This window comes from Peromyscus eremicus, chromosome 4, assembly GCF_949786415.1.
Source record: "Peromyscus eremicus chromosome 4, PerEre_H2_v1, whole genome shotgun sequence".
Taxonomy (NCBI): domain Eukaryota; kingdom Metazoa; phylum Chordata; class Mammalia; order Rodentia; family Cricetidae; genus Peromyscus; species Peromyscus eremicus.
The window spans coordinates 102758061-102782994 of record NC_081419.1 but is presented as its reverse complement, the minus strand read 5'-3'; the positions used below and the strand labels follow the sequence as shown (position 1 = coordinate 102782994).

The following is a 24934-nucleotide window of genomic DNA, read 5'->3' as shown; positions in this document are numbered from 1 at the left end:
AATACAATAAAGAAAAACTTGCTGACAGAAAAACAACAATATGGCTGAATCTTATAGACATAATGATTAATCAAAAAAGTCTGACACAACACTACTGTGTCATTCCATTTATATGTACTTCAAGAACAGACAAAATCTGTAGTGACAGAAGCCAGAATAGTTCTTTTGAAGGAGTACACATGACAAAGGGGTTACTTCAGGGTACTGAGATAGTCAGAATACTGATCTGTTCTGTGATCACTACATGGAAGTGTAAATGTATGTGTGTGTACGTATGTAGCATGTATGTATATATATGTATATATAAATTTACCACATTGTGCACTTGACAATTGTGTACTTTATTTTAAAATAATCTCCCAACTCTATGGGTATTTATCCCTTTTTTGCTATCTTTCTATTCCAATTTGAGCTCTTTAAAGCATTAAAATTTGTATATGTGTGCTGTGGGATGTTCTGTATGGCAAATGTGTTGCTAATTAGTCAATAAATAAAACACTGATTGGCCATTGGCTAGGCAAGAAGTATGGGCGGGACAAGGAGGAGAATAAAGCTGGGAAGTGGAAGGCTGAGTCAGAGAGACACTGCCAGCCTCCACAATCAGAAACAGCATGTGAAGATGCTGGTAAGCCACGGGCCATGTGGCAAGGTATAGATTAACGGAAATGGATTAATTTGAGCTGTAAGAACAGTTAGCAAGAAGCCTGCCATGGCCATACAGTTTGTAACCAATATAAGTCTCTGTGTTTACTTGGTGGGTCTGAGAGGCTGTGGGACTGGCAGGTGAGAGAGATTTGTCCTGACTGTGGGCCAGGCAGGAAAACTCTAGCTACATATGTGGAATTCAGTAACTCGTATTTGGCATTTTGACTACAGCTACTTAAAAACATAAACGAGCTGAAAATGCTATATGAGTCTGTTCCCTTTTTTATACAAATTCTATATCTGTGAAACATGGGATATTTGCTGTGGGATATCTTTCTGTATGCTGTGAATGTTTTATTACCATTTGTTAATAAAGAAGCTGCTTTGGCCTATAGCAAGGCACGATAGAGCCAGGTGGGATATCCAAGCAGAGACACAGGGAGAAGGGCAGAGTTGGGGCAGATGCCAGCCAGCCGCCAGAGGAGCAAGATGTATTAGAACACAGGTAAAAATTAAGTTGTAAGAGCTAGTTAGTAATAAGCCTCAGCAATAGGCCAAACAGTTTGCAATTAGTATTAAGCCTCTCAGTGATTATTTGGAAACAGCTGCAGGACAGGGCAGGACAGAAAAAGTCTCTGTTTACAGATATTGAAGTCACTGAAAGTTTTTTTTTCCCTCTCTGCTCCTTTTAGCCTATTTATGATTTCAGCTTTCATATAAAAACAGATAAAAATTTGGACAGTTCTATTTGGTTATAAAAATGAGAGAAAGGGGAAATAATTCACATTCCTATGAACTGCTTCCAAATACTTTAAGTCATCATTGGATACATATGAAAAATGTGTGGCATAATGTGAAGAGGAGAGGCTTAATGGGAGGAAAGCTAGATTCCTCCTCTGTGACAGAAATAAAGCTTTCCTTACTAAGCACCAAATAATATATCAGACACTATCTTGCTCCCACGGTCTTGAGAAAACCAACAGTTGAAACCAGAAGTAATTAAGAATGTGTGACATTCTCCAGATCTCGAACTATGTCAACACTTGTATTAGAGCTGGCTTGTTTACTAAATTCAAGATAGTTTTTAAATCTTGAATTAGCATAATAACCCTAAGGAGCAGTAGTGGCGCACATCCCTTAGTGGTGACAACAACACCTCTCAACGTAAGACCCGCTCAGTAAGAAGGAAAGCATGCCAATCCTAGAACCTAGCCAACTACTCAGTGCTGGTGAAGTCATGGATCTTAGAAAAGACCAACAACTAGCATTTCACTAAACCAGCATAATCCCTAAAAACATCTAAATATTTGTTCTTATACTCAAAGATAAGTGTAGTCCTCACCCCTCATCAAGAAAATTTCTCTGCAACAGATGGAGACCATTACAGAAAACCACAACCAATCCAAGTGCAGAGTTGTGGAGCCCCACTCAAATGGATACATCTACAAAACACCTTGGGGACACTGCCGAAGAGGGGAGGAAAGATTATTATAAGAGCCAGAGAATCTGGGAGTTTGCTGTGAGACTGTGTCTCCTACTAATGTCAGAAGCTACATCATAATGTCTCACCAACATGACTGCCTAAACATGAGCTGAACGAGGGCAACAAGAGACCTGCTGAGGGGGCTGGAGAGATGGCTCAGAGGTTAAGAGCACTGCTTGTTCTTCCAAAGGTCCTGAGTTCAATTCCCAGCAACCACATGGTGGCTCACAACCATCTTAATGAGATCTGGTGCCCTCTTCTGGCTTGCAGGGATATGTGCAGACAGAACACTGTAGACATAATAAATAAATAAATCTTTTAAAAAAAAAAAAAGAGAGAGAGAGACCTGCCGAAGCGGACAGAGGACAGCCCATGAGGCCTCAGTCCTGCACAAAGAACTACAGCAACTACAAAATACTGAGAGTAGGAGCCAGTTTTCTAAAGGAAAGAGCATACCAACTGGTTATCCAATACCAAATTGTCAGTCTTGGAAACATATATATGAGAAACATTATACAGACGGAGCAGGTTACATTTAGAAACATATATGTATATACACATACATACATGCATGTAACAATTAATGAGAAAAAGATGTAAATTTGACAGAGGGAAAAGGAGGAGTATAATGGGAAGAGTTGGAGGGAGGAAAGGGAAGGGAGAAAATATAAATATAATCTCAAGAATAAAAGAAAAAATATATTTTTAAAAATTAATAAATATAGTGATTTATTAATATGGAAGCATTAGCATGATAAATGTTATTTTCAGCCAAATGGCACGTTTATGTACAAAAGCTTGGTAAATAGCTGTCCAATCTTTAAGAATTTATCTTTGAGGCAAATCTATAAGGACAAAAATAAGAATAGGTGTTGCCAGGTAGATTAGAGGGGAAAATAAAAAGTAATTATCAGTAGGCCTCAAGTTTCTCTGTGGAATAATGAAAATGTTCTGAAATTACATAGTGGTGCTGGTTATACAGCCCTGAATACACTTAAAATCAGTATGTATACTTAAGATACTGAACTGTATCTCAACAAAGTTATCTTTAGATGACTAAGTACTTTGTAGATCTGGTTTGCCATACACCTTTCCTGGTTAAGTGTAGCTGCTACCCTGCATCAAAGAAACTTCTCTTTAGAGCTGCTGGAGGCCATCAGAGAAAACGACATCTGGACATACACAGAGATCATAGGAGCCCTGTCCCAACAGACACATCTGCAGCTCCTGAATTTATGGCTCAGGGAATACCCCAGAAGAGCAGATGGAAAGGGGATAAAAGATTGTAAAAGCCAGAGTCTGGGTGTGAAAAAGTCTCTTCTAGAAATGGCTTCATAAACATTTGTGCATACATATATATTCATGTTGTGGGATAATCTTTTTGTACACTGTAAAGATGTGTCTCTGCCTAAGGCACCTTCTGATTGGTTTAATAAAGAGCTAAATGTCCAACAGATAGGCAGGAGAGAACAGGCAGAGAGAGAGGAGCTCTGGGAAGAGGAGAGGCAGGTGATGCCAGGGAGACATGGAACAAATCTGATGTACAGAATGGGAGAGAGGTACAAGCCACGTGGCAGAATGTAGATCAATAGCAACAGGTTAATTTAAGTTATAAGAGCCAAGTTTTTATAATTAGTAGTCTCTATGTCATTATTTGTGAGTTGGCGGCCCAAAGGAAAGTCCAACTACATATACTTCTGTGTTTATGTAACAATAATAATCAAAGAAAAAGAGGCTAACAATTTGAGAGTGGGGGGCGTGAAAGGGCACTGAGGGAATACCTGGGAGGAACTGGAGAGAGGAAATGCAAGAGGGGAAGTGATGGAATTCTCTCTTAACTAAGACTGCACTAAAACTCAAACATTTTTTCTTTAGATTTAGATGTCTAAGATCTGTAATAGAGAACTTTCCCAGCATGTGCAACATTTTGGGATCAATTCCTAATACCACCAAGGTGGGATGTTTAAATATCTAAACTGTAAACAAGTGGAGAAAAATCATAATAAACCATTGAGTAAATTAAAGACTTAGGTCTTCTATGTTCTCATTCTGAAGGCAACTGTTCAGGAACTGGATATGGGGATGCATGCCAATAACCCTGACACTTGGGCAGCTAAGGCAAATGAATCACATATTTAAGGCCAGCCTGGGTTATACATCTGTATCTTACTTCAAAGAAAAAAAAAAAAAAGTCTGGCCAGGCGGTGGTGGCGCACACCTCTAATCCCAGCACCTGGGAGGCAGAAGCAGATGGATCTCTTGAGTTCAAGGCTAGACTGGTCTACAGAACTAGTTCCAGGACAGCCAAGACTACACAAAGAAACCCTATCTCAAAAATTAGATATGTCTCATGCCTCAATAATTTTACTTTCTTCTATTCTGACATTTTTACTACTAGGATAAAGTAACCTGAATCATTCAGCTTTAACTCCACAGACAGTTTCTGTCTTTATGATGTTTAAAGGCTCGTTCATTACAAGTAAGATCAGAAATTGAGTCTTCTGAAAGAAACAAAATCCTCAATAAAACACTAGCTAAGCACTCCTAACAGACATTACCAACATTACTCATGACTACACACATTTGCTGATATAAATACCACAAAACATTCTTTAAATGCACTAAGTGCCTGCCAGGATGTCTTCACATTGCACAAGCTGAGGCAGAGGCTTGATCCCTGCCCCCCCCCCCCAATACACACACACACACACACACAATGGGAATCTTCTCAAGACTTGACACTTCCACTTAACCAACATTTACCTTTCCCGCTTTGTATTAATTCATGCTGTCACTTCTCCCTACCCTGAATGAGAAGATAGGACACTGCTCTGTGCTGGTGTCTTTGACCTTCCATGTCTTCAGAGACCATGACATAAGAAAGGCTGAACTACAGGCAGCCTGAACCTCAACAGCATGTCCTGTGATCCCCTAAAATATGAGAAGACAGGCAGTGCTGAGAGATGATGCCAGAGAGCTTTTTCTCATCCACCTCCAGATTTTGAGGGAGGTTCCTATGAGGCAGTTTCTTATCCACCTTCCAAGGTCTAATCAGGTCTAATTTACTACCTTCCCTGCTCCTTAGATTGTAGCTTCAGGTTAAAGAAAAACTGCATGGCACGATATTCAAACAGTTCCTCAGCTACAACATGCCTGCCCCACCTCAGTGCTGTTTCCCATCAGTCCTTCTGTCTCAGTGCTATCCTGGGGACAAGGGCATAAGCAGAATCAACTGATTCTACCAACACGGAATCTGTCAGTAGGCTTGGCAGATTTGTTTGGGTCTGAAAGCTTTTCTCAGGCCTACTCTCACCTTCTGTCTCAACCTAGACAAACTGTGGAACAAGCTGTGGATTAGCCCCCTGAATTACCACACCTAGACCAGTAATTTCCACTCAAGCAAAACCACTTGACTGGTCATCTTGAGGCTGGTGTTCCCAGGCCTTATATTGTATAATCCTAGATTTGGACCTTAGAAGTTTATAACCTGGATAGTTCATCTTTTAAGTTACTTTTTAAAAGGCAGATTTAATTATTTACTTATTTATTTAACAGAGAATCTTACTATGTAGCTTTGGCTGTCCTGGAACTCACTCTGTAGAACAGGCTGGCCTTGAACTCCACAGAGATCTGCCTACCTCTGCCTCCCGGGTGTTGGGATTAAAGGAGTGTGCTACCATGCCTAGCTTTTTTGAAAATTATGTGTGTTTGTATGGGAGTAAATGCGTATTTTAAGTGCAGGTGCTGTGAATCCAGAAGAGGATGTCAGGCCAAACTTGTGTCCTCTACAACAGCAGTATATACTCTGAACTACTGAGCCATCTTTCCAGCTCTTATTTTCTTAAAAACAAGAAAAAACAACAGTTAAAAAAACAATTTTGTGTATGTATGTGTGCTAGTGCAAGAAGGTTAGAAGACAGGTTTCAGGAGTTGGCCAGTTCCTTCCTTCCACCAACTGGGTTGCAAGTATCAAATTTCTTCTCTTTACAAATTAGCAGAGGTAAAATCTGATGAACACCTACAACCTGTCCATCCTTGTCCTTTATCCAATATATTCCTACACCTTTTCAAAGTCATTTAGTTTTCAGGAACTCCCTTTACCACCTTTTGTTTGTTTTTGTTTTTTGAGACAGGATTTCTCTGGGTAGCCCTGGCTATCCTGAAACTCATTTTGTAGGTCAAGCTGGACTTGAACACAGAGCTCTGCCTGCCTCTGTCTCCCGAGTACTGAGGTTAAAGGCATGTGCCACAAATGCCTGTTTTTTGTTGTTGTATTTAATTTTTTACGTATGAGTGCTCTATCTGCATGTACACCTGCCGGCAGAAGAGGGCATCCAATGCCATTACAGATGGTTGTGAGCCACCATGTGGTTTCTGGGAATTGAACTCAGGACTTCTGGAAGAGCAGACAGTACTCTTAACCACTGAGCCATCTCTCCAGCTCCCCTTTACCACATTTAAAACTATGTCTATGGGGTTTTTATTTAAATGTTTTTTATTTAAGATTTAATTTTATTTTATGTGTATAGGTGTTTTGCCTGCATGTATCTATCTGCACATGCAGGGTCTGGTGCCCACAGAGAGCAGAGGGTACTCAATCCTACAGAACTAGAGTTGTGAGCTGTTATATGGGTGCTGCCATCTCGACAGTCCCTGGGGCAATTTTTATGTTTTTCTTTTTTTTTACTTTATTGTTTATTTTACTCCTTAAGCTAATCTCAGAAATCTGTTAAAGCCTAAATCAATCCAAATAAAAAACATGGACCACAAAATGAATTTTCATTAATCCTAATCTCCATAGTCCTAGGACCACCTTTGAAAACTTCACTTAAGTCTATGTAAAAGTATTTCTATACCACAGATAACTGAGAATTCCTTTCTTGTGTTACAAATAATAACTTTTACTTGCTCAGTCAGTAACATACTTACTCAATACCTAACTTGCACAGTAATTGTTAAATAAACACTATGTAACAATTCAATAATTGTTATCCGCCCATGGTTCCCAACCCCTTTGAGAGTCATATATCAGCTATCCTACATATCAGATATTCCTATTACAATTCCTAACAGTAGCAAATGTATAGTTATGAAGTAGCAATGAAATAATTTTATGGTTCGGGGGGTCACTACAACATGAAACTCTATTTTTTTGTTTGTTTGTTTGTTTTTCGAGACAGGGTTTCTCTGTGTAGCTTTGCGCCTTTCCTGGAACTCACTTGGTAGCCCAGGCTGGCCTCAAACTCACAAAGATTCGCCTGGCTCTGCCTCCCGAGTGCTGGGATTAAAGGCGTGCGCCACCACCGCCCGGCTTCATGAAACTCTACTAAAGGGTCATAGCATTAGGATGGTGGAGAACCACTAAATTCTACCATTTTAAATTATTTCCTTCTCAACTCAGAAAACCATGTTTTCTGGGAGTATCTGAAAGGACATTTATCTTTTTGGATGGACCATATAACTTGAAAAACTTTATTAACTAAAACTTTATTGACTAAAAGTGTAAACAGAAACTGTGTAGCACTAGAAACACAACAAACCAATCTGAAATAACTGATCTAACACTTACAGAAAACAGTGCAGCCCTAGGGCTCTTGCTGCTAGCAAGGGAGAAATCTGCAATGCAGCTAGTACTTTCTGCTGTGTAGGTTAACAACACAGGGAAGGTTACCAGTCAATGGTCAAACCAAAAGAAAAGACAGCACGCCTATCAAAAGCAGACAGAATTCTGACACCTGACCTGTACTCAAGATGGGAAATCTTCCTTTGGTCACCCATCTAAATGCCTTCCAGTGTCTACATGATAGTTGTAGCTATTTTTTAGTATTAATTTTTATTATCTCTGTATGTGTGTAACTCTGTAAAAGTATGTGGGGATGCCTGTGGAGATCAGGAGAAGGTGTCAGACCCCAGCTGCGACCCAAACTCTAGTTCCCTGCAAGAGCAGCAAGTACTCTTAACTGCTAAGCCAGCTCTCCAAGCCCCACTCATGGTTATTTTTGTCTTATAGTTTGGCAATACCTGCTCTCCAGAGTCACATATGCTACTGTAAGCTGTTATTTATGATACAAAAAAAAATATTTTGCAGAATACATGGTTCATCAGTTAACAGCACTGACTGCTCTTCCAGAGGAATGGGGTTCAATTCCCAGCACTCACATGGCAGCTCACAACTGTCTGTAACTCCAGTTCCAATGTGATCAGGCACCTTCTTTTGGACTGAGAATACTGCACACATACGGTATACAGACACTCATGCTAACAACACACACAAAAAATGAAAATGGTAACACTCAGAAAGTTGCTTCCTAATATAAAACAAAGGGGCTGAGGCTCCCCAGTAAGGGCTCTAAAAGCAAGGCTTGCAAGTCAGAATTCCTACAAAGGTTCTAAGTTATAAAACAGCGGGTGTGTAACTTTCTCTTCTTTATCTGTATGGTTGAGGATTAAAGGGTTTGAAACTATTCCAACCAAGTTCTAATGTATATACCTCAGATCTCTTTGTTAAGCCAATCCTGTGATTTTTCAAAATAAACCGGGGGGGGGCAATTTTGTAATCCCTAAGTAAACCAATTGAATTTTAATACCTAGACTCCTTTTTGGTATGAAATACATTTTATTTTTCTATTTCTGACTTCAATGTGGAGAGACACACTGAATTTGTTTTACTATTTTATCTTTTATTAAAGCTCTAGTGACATTTGTATTATTGCCAGAAACGTAGTTATAAAATTAGAGTTAAAATTCCAAAGTTTAAGGTAAGGCTAAACAAGCTTACTGTACACTGAGGCTAAGAAGTAAGGTTAATTATCTGGGCCTGGTAGTAGAGACCTGTAACCCCAGGTACCTGGGCAGCTGAGGCAGTTTTGCAAATTTAGTGCCTGCCAGAACTGGAGTTAATTCAAGAATGGTTGGGTCAAAGCTGGGCAGATACAGGTGGATCTCCGTGAGCTCAAGACCAGCCTGGTCCACAGAGTGAGTTCCTGGACAGGCTCTACAGCTACACAGAGAAACCCTGTCTCAATAGAAAATAAAAAGCATGGCTTGGTCAAGGTAACAAAACCTTGACCATTTTTTTTTTTTCCGAGACATGGTTTTTCTGTGTAACCTTCCTGTTTGTCCTTGGATTCGCTTTGTAGACCAGGCTTGCCTCAAACTCACAGAGATTTGCCTACCTCTGATTTCTGAGTGCTGGGATTAAAGGTGTGTGCCACTATGCCTAGCCAATTTTTTAAATTATGTTGAACAGTTTTCTTTTTAGAGTAATTTTTTAAAGATTTGCTGTTATTTTTGAGAGAGAGAGAGAGAGAGAGAGAGAGAGAGAGAGAGAGAAAATGAATGAATGAATGAATGAATGAATGAATGAATATATCTATGCACATGAGTGTAGGTGCCCAAAGAGCCAGAGATATCAGATCCCCTAGAGCTGGAATTACAGGCTGTTGTGAGTTGCCATGTAAGTGCTGGGAATCAAACCTGGGTCTTCTGGAAGAGCAGGCAATGCTTTTAGCCACTGAATTGTCTAGCTAGTCCAGCAGTTCACAACCTGTGTGTCATGACCCCTTTGTGGGTAGAATAATCCTTTCACAGGGGTCACCTAAGACCATTGGAAAACACAGATACTCACATTACAACTCATAACAGTAGCAAACTTGTATTATGAAGTAGCAACAAAAATAATTGTATGGTTTGGGGTCACTACAACACGAGGAACTATATTAAAGGGTTGCAGCATTAGGAAGGTTGAGAAGCACTGCTCTAGTCCATTTTAGAACTTTTTTTTTTAATGGCTGGAGACATAGCTCAGTAGTAGAACACTTGCCTAGCATTACAGGTTCAATCACCAGTACCACAGGAGAGAAATTTACAAGTATATGACAAAAAAAACTAAGTTTTAGCTGCAAATTCGGCCCTGAGCTTCAGAAAACAAGATCAATGCTTCCAGGACCAAAAAAAAAGAGGATCCAGGATCCACTTCTTTCTTTTTCTGAGAATAAGATCAAAAAGAAATTTTACCTGAGATAATGGATAATACCCAATACAATGGACACTGTCTTCAAAGGTATTCATAAAACCAATATGACAGCTTATTGCTTACAGCATCATATTCCAATCTGAACAAGAACAAGATGCCAAAATTCAATTAAGTAAAAGCAATTACACTGGGAAACAAAGTAAACTGTCGAAGTATACAACTGTCTAATATTCTGACTTAATCCAGGGATGAAATGCACATCTGGAACAACAATTCTTAAAAACTGTGTAACATTTTTTTTCCTCTCCAGCTTAAAAAACAAACAAACAAACAAACCTTCCAATCATTTAACGTGTATTTATTTAGCACCTTCCAGTAGAACTACAACAGAAAGCAGATGCAGGATTTTTCCCCTTTGGAAGGTTTGTGTGTGTGTGTGTGTGTGTGTGTGTGTGTAGATCAAAGACTGGCATCAGGTGTCTTCTTGCATGACTTTTTTCCTTAAATATTGAGGCAAGTTCTAACTTAAATCCAGATTTAGCTAGCCAAAATCTCTGAGGATCCCATCTCTGCCTCTCAAGTGTAGATGTTACATGTAGGTGGCTAGGCCTGATGGGCATTTTCTTGGATGCTGGGGAGCCCAAGTATGGTCCTCATACTTACATGGCAAGCATTTTACCCAGCCCTCCTTACAACATTTTTAATCTACTGATGAGTGAGACAGGCAATTTAAAAAAAATCACACAATAGATAAAACTATCCAAGTATATGGAGGAGGTAAACAATGCTGTAAGAGTGTCCTCTGTCAGGGCAGTCTGGATGGCATTGAAGGAAGTTGTGAAAAGTGCTAGCCTGAGAGATGGGCATAGTAAGGGATCTCTGCAGACAGAGAACAAGTAAAATTTCTGTGTAGAGAGAACATATAATGGAACTGAAGCCAGCTTAGTGTCATTGGGCCACACATATCCATTCCTCAAACGTTTGGATATTTTACTGTTTGTCAGGAAATGCCTCTAAGGCAGACCACTTGGGCTGATAATAAAAGACTGAGTTATAAGAGTCTATGGAATTTTCTTTTTATTTATTTTCATTTATTGTGATTTCTCTGAAATATACAAATCTGAATAGAAAATATTATGTTAGACTATATGTATTTTCACAAAAAGAAATTAAGAGAAGTTATAAATCAAGCAGCAAGGATTCTAACAAGAAATTTCCCTTATTTTCCTTCTGAAAATAATGAAAAGTTATCTGGAAGAGCTAAAGCAGCAATGAAGCTGGGACACACCAAGCTCAGAGTCTTTGCCTGAAGATATTTCTATTTGATTTTATACAACCTCAGCAGCAGCAGCACTCTGTCTGAATGACTATCTTCCCAGAGTCTCCCCAAAGTAACCAAACAGAAGACGAAGTGTTCATCAATTACCAGGATGTTTACAAAGACCCAAAGAAACTAAAGAGATAAAAGTAACTTCAGTAAAACAGGAAAGGAAGGCACACATTTCATTCAGAGTTCTTTCTATGTGTCCAAAAATTGGCTTCTGGACCACAAGTATCTGTTAATGCCAAATTCTCTGACCCATTTCATTTTGTAAGAAAATAGAGGGAAATACTGCTGTGCCTTTATTCTAGGAAACTTTATTTTTATTTCCTTTGGGATTTTCTGTGTGTTCATGTCAGGGTAGGGTGTACATAGGCATGTGTCACATGAGTGTGGAGGCCAGAGGCCAGTGTTATTTCTCAGGCACCATTTACCTTTTCTTTTGGAGACAGGGTGTCACTGGTCTAGAACTCACCAAGTAGGCAGGCTGGTTAGCAAGCCACCCCCATCTCTGTCTCCACAGCACTAGGATTACACACTTGTTATCACGTCCATTATGTCCCTGGGCCCCCATCTTCTGTGTTTATTTATTGTTATTTTGATTTTTTGTTTGTTTGTTTGTTAAAGCCTATGTAACCTTAGCTGGCCTGGAATTTGCTATGTTGCTCAGACTAGCCTCAAACGTATAGTAATCCTCTTGCCTCAGCTGGGTGCTGTGATTACAGTTTTGTGCCACCATACCTAGCAAGCCTTTAAATATATACTTAAGCTCAAATCTTTAACGTCATGAAAGAATACAGTTATATTCTTCAAATATTCTTTGAAATAAGCAGAAACAGGGCAGTATGTGAATAAATCAAAAATTTTAATTACCTTGCTAAGTTCTTTGAGACTTAATAGTTATATATATATAAAACACAAAATATCTATAAAAATACATGTTTGTATTTTTATATTTAACTAGATATACAATTAATTAAACTAGATTTATTTTCATTCTTCTTCATTTTATCTTTTCATTTAGACTTGATTAAAAATGCAGAAATCCACAGAAAATAGTCATCAAATAATATCCCCAATTTTCACACAGCAATTCTTCAGAAATCTTTTTTGGATGGCTTTAACAATAATGAACCAGGGTGAACTACCAATCATCTGGTAATATACCCAAAGGGCATTAGTTCTGTAAGTATCCAATACCCCAATCCACCATCTGGTATTAGACTGTAAATTTGAGGTGCTGAGACTATAGGATTTGAAGGTGTGATAGGAATGCTTTTTTTTGCTGTTGTTTGTTTGTTTAAGGAAATGTTCTACTTTATACTTTGGCCTAAGTTTTCAACTAAAATGTTTTTTTCTAACTCTGCTTTGGTCAAGTCATTTCTTATAATCCTAGATGCCACATGATCAGAAACTGCCTGGTCATTTTACTAGTTTAATCAGTATAGTAAGGTAAATCTATACATGTGCATGACATTTAGATTTGCTGTACACATGTGAATATTCCAAATTAAGAAGGTGTTTTAGGTATAAGTTGGAAGGAAAATCTGTCTTATTTATTGAAATTTTACCAATTATATGAAGTATAAATGTATATTAATGAATTGGAAAATGTTACAAGTAATATTTACGGAAGCTATTTTGTGTAAAAAGAAACTAACCACTAGATAATGATCTTGCCCCTGCAAAATTTCATAAGGAAACTTCTAAAGTTTTGTTTAACCCAATAGTTTCTGTTCTGTGTCTGGGGATATATACACATAGATGACTAGGTACAGAAACAAGTTCTTCCAACCATCTGGTGTCCTACCTACCTCAAGTGAAAGTAATCTTAGTGTATGAATGAAAGCAACAACTAGACTAATCTAGCAATGAGCAGTGTTGAAAAACTATCATTACTGTACTGTAATGACTTACTTTTAAATGAGACCACTAAAACTCGTAACAAGGACTTCAAGTGTATGTTCCTACTTTTTTACATATGCTGGAGGTTTGCTCAGATGATGATGATGACACTGGCTTTGGCTCCTGCTTTGGTTGGCTCTTGTTTTAGACTTGGCCATTTGACATTCAGAAAAAAAGTAAAGAGGCATTTGGTAAAACATATGCACAACCAAACCATGAAAGTGTTTCTTATGACAGTGGAGTATGCATTTGCACTTGATTTGCTTATACAAAAATAAAAATTTAAGATAGAATTATATATCTTAAGGTCATAGCAATCAAGTCACAACCTAGAACTCAATGTTCTAGAGAAGTGCAAGTGTTCCAAGATATTTCTCAACTGTCTGTAGAGATTAAAAATTTAAGCAAAAGGAAAATTAGGGATCTTTGTGCATCAATTAATTCCCTTAAGAAACTGAAATGTATATGAAAGAGCAGAATTCCTATTCTCTGTAGCTAAAAATGCAGTTTAGTTGGCTGACTTTCTTTAAAGTGTAATATGAACATAATTAGTCCAAGTAACTGGAGGATTTGATACTTTAAGATTTAGAAGAAGGTGTATTTTGGGATTTAGACAAAGGTATGATAAAGGATGAATTCCTAACTAACTAACACACTAATTTCTACACACGATACAGAGTGATCCCCATTCTAAAGCAATGGACACGGCAGTGACTCTGAAGGCACACCACAGATGGAGTCCTTCTCCCTCAGCCATCCAGGCTGCTCTTCAACCAGGACAGGGAGTGAAACACAGATTATAAACTGTGATCCAGAGACAACTTTGAGGATCATTAGCATTCCAAAACTAGGTCGTTTTCTATCAACTTTTTTTTTTGGGGGGGGAGCTGTGCTCCAGTTTTATGTTATACTTTTAATGATAATTAACTTAATACTCTTTAAAAGCTACTTGGGACTGGCTTTAATCATTTATTTTCCACTCAAAAATATATGTATGATGGATGAAAGTTTAAGTATTAAGACAGTATGAGTATCTGAAGTATTAATGTTAAGCCAGAAAATTAAAAACAAAGCACATACAAAATCAGTTATAATAGAAAAAGTCTACTTTGCCAAGAGTAAATAACCTGCTAAAACTGTCTTTGTTGAAGTCATTAATTACTATTTTCTTGGTTGGTAAGTGTTCACACTAGTCAAGTGACACCTCCCAGAACCCAACCATCCTCCACTGTACGTGTGTGTGTGTGTGTGTGTGTGTGTGTTTAGAATAAGAATGTTCAGGCCGGGCGGTGGTGGCGCAGGCCTTTAATCCCAGCACTCGGGTGGCAGAGCCAGGCGGATCTCTGTGAGTTCGAGGCCAGCCTGGGCTACCAAGTGAGTTCCAGGAAAGGCGCAAAGCTACACAGAGAAACCCTGTCTCAAAAAAAAAAAAAAAAAAAAAAAGAATGTTCTTTAAAAAAAAGAAAGAAAAAAAAAGGAAAAAGAAACCAACCATAAAACCAAAAGATTAAACCATACCAGATTAAGGAGGACCAAATGGAAAAAAACAAACAAACAGAACTAAATTTAAGAACTGATTTACTTAGTGCCTTTGAGAACTTTTAAGTCTTCATTTTGGTTTTCTCACCTCTAAAAGGGAAGACCAACAATAAGACCTTCTACCTGGATTGTTGTGAGAATTAAATGATTCATATGAAGGAATGAAGACACTAGCTTTCACACAGAAAGTGATCTATGTTACTAGTTTTGAGCCTAAGTTAGTATGTCTGAATCTAAACAGCTCTGAGGGTGAGTCTACTTCTGAACCTGAAAAACTGATAATGCAGGGTCACTCTGGAAAACGACTCTGGAAAAATCACAAAGCAATTGGCAGCCCTGGCATGAAGGCTTGATCTGGTGAATTCAAGATCAGCCATCCCTGTGAGATAGGCATCCCATCTGTTCAGGAGGAAACCTTGTTTAATACATAGCAAAGGGTTACAAACTTCAATTGTCAGCCCACGCCTTTTATCCCAACACTAAGGAGGCAGATCTCTACGAGTTCGAGGCCAGCCTGGTCTACATAATGAGTTCCAGGTCAGACAGGGCTATATAATGAAACCTTGTCTCAAAAAAATCAAAACAAATAAATAAAAAAGCAGAAAACAAACTCTAGTTGTAACCAGATCACCTACATGATGTGGTGAGTCTGCAGATGCAGAAGTAATAAAAGACTGTACAAGGTAGAAAACACTAAGTCAAATCTTAAACGCATTCAAGGAAGCCTATTTTCAAACAAGCTAACTCTGTGGTAGAGAGCATATGTAGCATGTGAATGACTGTTGGTTCAATCTCCAATAAAGAAAAAAAATCATCTAATCAAACGTGTGTGTAAACTTTCAGGCTGAAGGCGATCAGTTTACAGCACCTTTTAATTCAGCACTAAAATGTTCTAATTTAGAATGTATATCAAAGGACTTTTAAAACAAAAACAAACAAACAAAAAAACCTCTTTCTTTCCTTCAGTGCTTTGATCTTCACATCCTCCTTCGGTTTTTAAAACACTGTGTTCTTTTCTTCGTGGCCTATTACAACATATACCTCAGTTAATCTCAATCATTTCAACTAACATCTCAGACACTCCTAAGTCATCAAGAATTAACTGAAAAGTAACTCATGAATCTTGCTTTGTGTCTGCATCACTGCCAATATCCAGTCTTCACTGAACAATTACTAGATGTCTATCCCAGCTCTGGCTCATTCTTTCTCCCACTCCATTTTCAACCACAGCCATCCATCACAGTTATCATTAACTAGTACCTAGATTATTGCAGGAATTGCTTTTCCTCTATCCAATGCTTCCCACATCACTCAAGCGTCCTTATAATGACTTGAGGGCTCAGACAGCACCCAGGTACCCTTTAATTCCACTTCTACTACTCTCCCGTGCTCACTTTTCCTGCTTGCATGCTGCTTCCACTTCCTTGCTTTTCCCTTCATCCCACCAAGCTCATTCCTGAGTCCTGGCCTTTTTCATCTCCCATTCCCCCTCTGGAATGCTTTGCTCCCAAATGTCTTGGGTGTGGACTGCTCTCCTATTCTAGTTTTGAGAAATGCTACTCTTTTAATAAGTGGTTACCTACTGAAAACAGAAACATCCCACAGGACTCTCTCACTTTCTGCTCTATCTAACATGTAAGTTGTTTAAGTTATGTCTCTCCCAAGAAAATATTAGTCATGTTTTATTGCTGTATACTCCATGTCTAAAACAATAAATATTACATGATTAATGTTTACCAAAAACGACTCAATTACCTTCTTACTTTCCTATAGCTTGCTTTTCTCTAGACCTGAGGTAGCACACCAACAACATGCAGCTGATTATTGTCCTACTTATAAATTTTGATGTGATTCCCCATATCCCATTCAGGATGGGTCTGGCCCCAAGTTTATTTAAGCCTTTTCCTCACTTTTCAAAATAATTCCACAGTGTCTCCACATTAACACCTTAATCACGTCTGAACCTACTGTTTCACTTAATCTCTCTGCTTTCTACATAGACCTGTCTGTACTTGGCCAAACTCTGGTGCAGTCTCTCAGCCAAGTTTTCAATCCACTGGGAGACTCTAAGAAGTGGTTAAACCACGACTACACTTCTGACTAGCTGGAGTTTTGCTGGTGGTGCTTTAGAGGAACGAAAGCAGAAGGGGAGGGAAATAAAAGGTGAAATGGTTCATAAAGAACAAATAAACTCCAACTCCAGGAAAATAGCCATATCTCCTATTAACTAAAAAATAAATGAATAAATAAATTAACTTTAGGGACCACAAGGTCTTATACTAGGATCATGTTAAAATCATCTTTTCCTCCATTGTAGGCCCTGAGTAACTTTTTACTATTAGCATATTTCAGAAAACTCTGTGATAGTTATTAGGGTTCTGTTTATCTTTTTCTATTCTGCTGTGGAAGTGTCGGAGGCAGAACTGACATTTAACCTTTAGAAGCTGCTTGTGGGGTTGGGAGTGTTGCTCAATGGTAGAGTTCTTACCCAGCATGCATGAGGCCACAGGTTTGATATCAAGCATCATACAAAGTTGTTTTAATTGGGTTAATAGTCAGCTGAAAGCTGAAGTTAGAAGGGTAAAGCTGTGCCTGAAAGAACTGAGTGGAAGAACGGAGTGGAAGGGGAATATACCTTTCTTTAACTTCCTCAATTCCTTCCTCTTTGTCTCTAATTTATGTCTAGAACTAGGCTCCAGACTTATGCACAAGAATGCTTAAGAACATTCTACGTATCTACAAGTTTATTAGTATTATTATATTAACAAATCCTTATAAAAATACTTTTTGCTCCAGGCATAACAATATTAAAGAAAAGTGCACCAACTGGATAGTTTTATTTCTCTGTTACAGGAGGATTGTTTGTTGTTTTGAGACAAGGTATCACTATATAGCTCAGACTGGTATTATATTCATGTCAATGTTCCTGCTTCAGTGTCCAGAGTGCTGGAATTATAGGTGTGCACCTATAACACCTAACTCCCAAATGGATATTCTTTTTTTTTTTTTGGTTTTTTGAGACAGAGTTTCTCTGTGTAGCTTTGCGCCTTTCCTGGAACTCACTTGGTAGCCCAAGCTGGCCTCGAACTCACAGAGATCCACCTGCCTCTGCCTCCCGAGTGCTGGGATTAAAGGCGTGCGCCACCACCGCCCGGCCCAAATGGATATTCTTAAAAGGTGATTTTTCAAACACTTTTTTTCAAAATATAGCAAACAAATTTACACAAAGCACTCACCATATAAAACATATATAAGAAAATAATTTTAAAGCAGAAAGTTATACATTTTATGAATTTCACTTACATTTAAAATTTCCTTCTCCTGAAAATTATATTTTAATTTATATAAAGTCAAAGCAGTTATGAGTTTTCACTGTTTTCCTGAATGTATATTAGTTTTCAAAAGTGATATAAAATAATCTTTGTGAAAATAACTAGTTCTATGCCAAATTTTACATATTCTCCACATAATCCATATAAACTTGTATTACAGTGCAAAATAGTTATAGAAGCAGAGAATAGTTGAGGAATCCATAGATTATTTCCTCCCAGGTTTCTTTAGAATCAACTAGAAACCTATAAAAATACAGAGAAGCACAAACCTACCTAGAGATTTCTATGAAAGTTATTCTGGGCAGTACACAGATCTTCATTTTGTATCAAAGCAGGTCAGATTAGATAGGACTGAGAAACATTCATCTAACGGTTTGTAATTACATGAGGCGCTTCTAAAACTTAAAACTTGGGCCCAGGGCACATCAGTGGAAATACCATGCACTAAGAAGCTCTCCAAGGCAGACTGAAAAAAAATGCTTTGGTAAGGTTTAAGAATTTCTGAGAATTCTGTTGTCAACTAAGAAATTCAGTTGTTCAAGTTCACAAGCTAGATGGCTGCAGTACTGGAGCAAGGGTCATTTCGTTAGATGCCCTGTTCTGTTGGTTTTCTTCCTTCTTTCCTTTAGCCCAGGCTGCCCTTGAATGGCAACCCTCCTTGACATCCAGAATGTTAGAATCACAAGAATAACCCACACATACTGATAGTGCCCTTTCTTGATGTAGTTATTTTCACATAAGTGGTTTAAAAAAAAAAAAAAAGCATCTGTTTCATAGCACCACTTAACACTGGAAATACTTATACTTTTGGGTCCTAATTTAAAACAAAACTATTGCTATTAATCATCCATTCCTATTACTAAGTTCTTAACCTATATCCTTCAAACTGAAGTTTCATTTTAACTTCTAAATCAGTATTTTAAAACTTCAAATTTTACTTTTTTTTAAAAAACAGGGTCCTGTTGTTTAGGGTAGACTGACATAACACACCATCTTCCTGTCTCAGACTGAGTGTTGGGATTACATGTGTGCACTCCCACACAGGGTCCCAAATTCTTCTAAAAGTCTGAAAGCAACCAAACATGGTAATGCACATCTTTAATCCAGCTTTCTGGAGGCACAGACAGGCAGATCTCTTTGAGTTCAGGACAACCTAGGCTACATATCAAGTTCCAAGCCAGCTATGGCTAGTGAGATTGTGTCTAAAAAAAAAGAGAGAAAGAGAGGGAGAGGGAGAGAGAAAGAGAGAGAGAGAGAAAGAGAGGGGGGGGGAAAGCCCTGATATCATCATTCTTTAGTAGAACATTATTTTGATTTCTAAATTTGGTGATTTTTTTTCATTACATAAAATGAGTTACTCTGTCCACTAACAAATGAAAACAAATTTCCTTTCATATTAATGAATTTTAAGTCCATTAAAAAAATCTTATCATTGGCTTATCAAGACTTTTCAACATTATTAGTTAATTCTAGGAACTTGCTTTTTAACTTTCTTTTTTTTAAAAAAAGGTAATATTAGGCTATGGATTATGGATGTAGCTGAGTGTTAAAGAATATTTGCCTATCATATCATACCAGAGTCCCATTTGCCAGCATAAAAACCACAGAGGTATTAATTCTAAAAATTATGAAAAATGTGTCAAGTACAAGCTTCTGCACGTATAATTTTAAGGGTGCATTTTATTATCTAAAAATTGGTACATGCTTGGTTGATGTCTTTCTGGAGAATTTTTATTACATTACTGAGGTTCGACTTTTTTAATCCCTTTGAAGGTCACCATATATTCTGATATTTCAAATTTCAATGAAATTTTTTTGTTTTGCTTTTGTATTACTCAGCAATTCTTAAGTCTTATGGGCCACACTAGAACACAATGTATCCTTCTGCCTACTTCTATACACAAAGCAATGTGAGCATGTGGATTTTCAAGATACTATTCTAAGTAGGAATCAGATGCCTAAGATTTGCACCAGGAATTTTAATAAAAGTCTTCCTCTGCCCCCCTTTAAAAATGATTTGGCTATGAGTGTAAATCTGAAGTCTTAACTAAAATTTAGGTCTGCTAGAGTATGCTCCATAAATGCCACCAAATCATTGCATGGCACCAAGATCCTGCCTCTCGGAGCACAGCAAAATTTATAAAAATAGAAAAATCAGACTCTCAGCTAAATGATCAAATGGTATTTAGCCCCTAGGAAACCAGGTTAAGTTACAATCTGTAGTCTGTGTTAACATATTCTACTTGAAAATTGCCATTTCACATTCCTGGGGGGGGGGTGGGGGGGTAGACGACTGCAGCAGACACACGGCCTGGGGGGTGGGGGATGGGCAGGGAAGAGGCTGATTTTTTTTTTTTCTTTTTTTTTTTTTCCTCCTAAAAACTAAGTATGTGTCTTTTCAGAGGTGGACTCGGGTAGGAGGCAAACATCCAAAAGGCCTACTGCTGAGCACTTCGGGGCCGGTCCCCACGGGGCTGCCGAGGCCGGTTACTGGCCCGGCGGGCAGACGCCACGGCCGCCCGCGCGGCGCCGGCGCCTCCGCCTCCGCCGCCGCCGCCGCCGCCAACGACGGAGCCGGGCCGGGCCGGGCCGGGGGCGGGGGGCTCGCACGTGCCCGGCGGGGGCGGGGCGGCGAGCGGCGACCCCGGCTCCGGGAGGCGGGCGCGGCCGGGTCGGCCTCCCCCGCGCGGCGGCCGGCAGCCAGCTGCGGTGGACGAAGTGGGTTGCGCGTCACGGAACCGAGGGAGCCACACAGAGACGTCTAAGTCATGCAGGAGGCGCCCGGCCCCGGCCCGCTCCCGCCGCCCCGACCCCTCCTCTCATCCGACAGAAAGACAGACAAGAAGGGTTCCCGACCTGTCGTGCCCTGCATGTTCAGAGTCTGTCATGTTTGGTCAAGAACGGGGCGGGGCTGGAGGGCAGGTCTGGAGGCCGGCGGCGGCGGCGGCGGCGGGGCGCGGGGAGGACCCCTGCGCCGCCTGCGGGCACCTGTCCCCGGCCGCCGCCGACAGGTGACGAAGTGGTAAAAACTCACGGTTACTAGTGAGCGACACAGACACAGACTTTCCAGTCTATTAACAACCACGCCAGAGAGATGGGGCTCTAACTGCAAAGACTGGGCAACGGCCCCGCGCTGCCGGCGCTGCCGCTCTCTAGTCTGTATTCGCCGCCGGAGGCTGAGGCGTGGGAGCCGGCGGGTGGCGTGCAGCGACGCGGGGATTTGGACAGTGGCCGTAACGGTGATTTCTCCTCACCAACATGGCGGCACCCGAGACAGGCGGCTCAGAAAATGGCGCCGGCCGCAACACCTTGCCCGGGACTAAAGGGCAAGTGAGATTCCTCCGCCAGCCGCAGCCCTCTCCCTGCCCGCCGGGGCTGAGCGCATCGGCCATTGGTGGAAACTGCCCGTCAATCACCTCCGGGGGCGGGCCTTTAAGATCCTTGCGGCGGCCGCGGAGGCAGCAAGCTGATGGCTGGGCAGGGTGGCGCCCCGAGTCGCATCGGGAGGGGCAGGCTACCCCGCAGTGCTTGCTGTGTTCACCAGGTCTTCGGTGCCGGTTTCTCGGTGTTCGCCGCGTTCAAGGGCTTCGGGGTTCCGGACGCCTCACACAATCTCCTCTCCTCCTCCGCAGCCGTTAGCTGCGCGAGATAAAAAAGGAACTGTCAGTTATCTTTGTGAAAAGAAAACCTTTGTTGCCCAAATAACTTGGAATCATCCTTAGGCCCTCAAAGTTGCTGCTGTTATCTCCGTAATGTTTAGCGCGCATTGGCATTGTAAGGACGATTAGTTGGCATGCAACTTTTTCTGATGATACTAAATTCACTCAATCATTACTTGACAGAATTAAAAATAGCTGTTGAGGTCATGGAAATGTGATCTTAGTGTTTTATATATAGAATACATACGAATATTTCATAAAGCAAGAACAAGACAGTGCAACTTTTCATACATACGTGGCCTTCAGAAATAATCTTGAAATTATGAGTAGTGTGCACTTAGCTCTGAAGGAAAGTTAATTGCTTTTTGTTAAAATGAAATTAATGGGCTTGTAGTTGATACCCTTTTTCATGTTCCCGTTACCCTGAGTGGGTCTTGTTTTCTTGGCTGGTGGGTAGCCCCTTGGAGCACAAGTATTGTTGCTTGTGGTAGTGGTCATTTCTATTTAGTCATAGAACACAAGATGGTTTATCCTCTACCTTGCCTAAGAAGGAAATTGTCCTTTCTAGACACGTTTTTACTTGACCTCATTGTGTGGCTGGGATGACTGAGCAGGTATACATCATCGCACCAATGGGAGTCGTTCCTTTTTCCCTATTGATTCATGGGCCTGATGAGCCCGACTGGACAAATGGTAGTCTCAACCTGAAGCTCTGGGAAACTGTCATACCCTCTAATAGATTCCTTCCTGCTTTGGGAATTGATCAGTTTAGAACCAGTGCCTTTGCACTAGGGATGACTCTCCTCCGACCCCTCTCCATATTTGTCACGGAGAAATTTCTGCTTGCTACACCTCTTATGTTGGTATTTGTTTAAAGTCTAGACCTCTAAATGGGTATGTTTCATTAATTCTAGCAAAGTGTTAGGCTTTTCCTCAATCTCTCATCAGCCTGTCATTGTTGATGTCAGAAGCAAGTACTACTGACCTCTAGTGGTAGAAACAGCTTACTCTCCTTCAATGCACAACTATCCTCCATAGTGAAGAATTGTCCAACCCCCCCCCCCCCATGACAGTTGTGCTGAGGTTGAAAGACCGCTTTAAAATCTGCAGCTACGGGAAGGAAAGTAAACTGTTTCCTGAGGCATTACAAGGAGCCATGCAGAGCATCAACCCCCGTTTGTACCCTAGATTCCCAGGATGGTGAGGAATGCAGCAGCCTTTGTTGATTACATACACCCTCAAGACAGTGTACCTAGCAAAGTCTTCAGGGGGTCCTTACACCCGCTCATCATGCCAGATACTTCCTCTCATCTTGTAAAATGTCATAAAACTTACCCTTCCATCCATTTTGAACCACATAATGCAGAACTATTGGTCTCACTATTGAGCACCAATCACCATTACCTGTTTCCAGACTTTTCCATTACCTCAAACAGAAACTGTAACTACTCTTCAGCATCTAGTGTCCCCATTTTACTATAAAGTAGAATATTCTATAAGTACTCAATCTAGATATTTGTCCCCTTGAGATTTGTTTGTTTCATTTAGCATACTGGTTTATTTGGGTGTGTGTGAAGGTTTGAGACAGGGTCTCATGTAGCTCAGACTGGCCTCAAACTTTCTAGAGTCAGCTGACCTTCAATGCTCTCTCTCTCTTTTAGATATATTTATGTGTATGGATTTTTGCTTGAATGTATGTTCTGCGCACCACTGAATGTATGCAAACCCGGTGCCCTCAAAAGTCAGAAAAGAGCATCAGATCCCTCGGAACTCAAGCGTACAGAAGCTTGTAAACTGCCATGTGGTACTGGGAATTGAACCTAGGTCCTCTGGGAGAGCAGCCAGTGATCTTAACCACGGAGCCATATGGGATCAATCTACTGCATACATCTGTAAACTTTCATAATCTTTATTTGAGAATACTAATATCTGATGCTTTTGCATGTCAATTTTTATGTCCACCCCCATTTGATTTCCTTTGTGTCTGATTATCTTTCATTCTATTATGGGCATTTAATTTTCTTAAAAGTTTTTTGAAACAAGGTCTCTCTACATAGCCCTGGCTGTCCAGAAACTCACTAAGACCAGGGCATTTCATTTTTTAAAATCACATTTATTTTATTTATGGCAAGTATGTGGTGGTGGGATGACAACTTTTTGGGAGTTGGTTCTGTCTTTCAATCTTGTGGGTTCCAGAGGTCAAACTCGGGCCATCAGGTGGGCTTGGCAGCAAGTGCCTTTACCCAATGAGCCTTCTTACCAGCCCAAACTCTGGACATTTTTTATATATGAAAAAGTATGTATAGAAATAATGATTGTATGAGTTAGTATTTTCCTCTAAAGAAGGGATATTATTAGTTTTTACCTCCTTAATTTTCTCTCATAGTTTTTAGTAACCATTCAAGTGCAAAAAAAGGCAACTGTCCATATAACTGGGGAGGCAGAATTGTCCTCTGGAAGAGGTCTGACCTAAATTCATTTTCTTCATTTGTCTGTGGAGTGGTCCACACACAATTCATGCTAGGAATCAAATAATCCCTTCAGTTACAGCCGAGTCAGGTTTTCTGTCCTAGCCCAGAACATAGTTTGAGTTTTTCTTTCTTCTATTTACTTCCATTAATTTCCTGTTTTCCAAACGTGATCTATTTTCCGACCTTTACAGTTCTCCTTAGGGCAACCAATTTAACTCCAACTTCATCCTTTCCTTATCTCGAGACTGAGCTCACCCCCTTTCAAGCTTTCCCAACCAGCTTGGGGCCCCTCCCTCTTCCGAATAGTCTTAACACTTAGTACTTTCTAATGAAATTGCCTGGTTGAAACACATTTATGTGTTTACTATTGTAAAGTAACTGTGTAAGTTCCTTTGCGTGCATTTAATTTTGTTTATTTACCTGCTAAATGTGCATTTGAAAAGTACCTACAAGAAACACTGGGATTGCAGCCAGTGGGTTTTCACCACCTGAAAGAGATAAATAAAAAAGGGCTGGAGAGATAGATGGCTCAGGAGTTAAGAGAACTGAACTGCTCTTGCTGAGGATCTATTCAGTTCCCAGCACTCAGGTCAGGTGGGTCACA

General features: G+C 39.9%; 1 protein-coding gene across 1 annotated transcript in view; it reads right to left on the bottom strand.

The window, feature by feature from the left end:
* Zc3h6 (zinc finger CCCH-type containing 6) overlaps nucleotides 1–21712 on the bottom strand; it is a 55558-nt gene extending 33846 nt beyond the window's left edge. The window contains exon 1 of the mRNA XM_059261395.1: nucleotides 21057–21712. Coding sequence (XP_059117378.1) covers nucleotides 21057–21088 — 32 coding nt within the window. The 5' untranslated portion in view covers nucleotides 21089–21712. The remainder of the gene's footprint in view (nucleotides 1–21056) is intronic.
* Between the last annotated feature and the right edge of the window lie 3222 nt (nucleotides 21713–24934).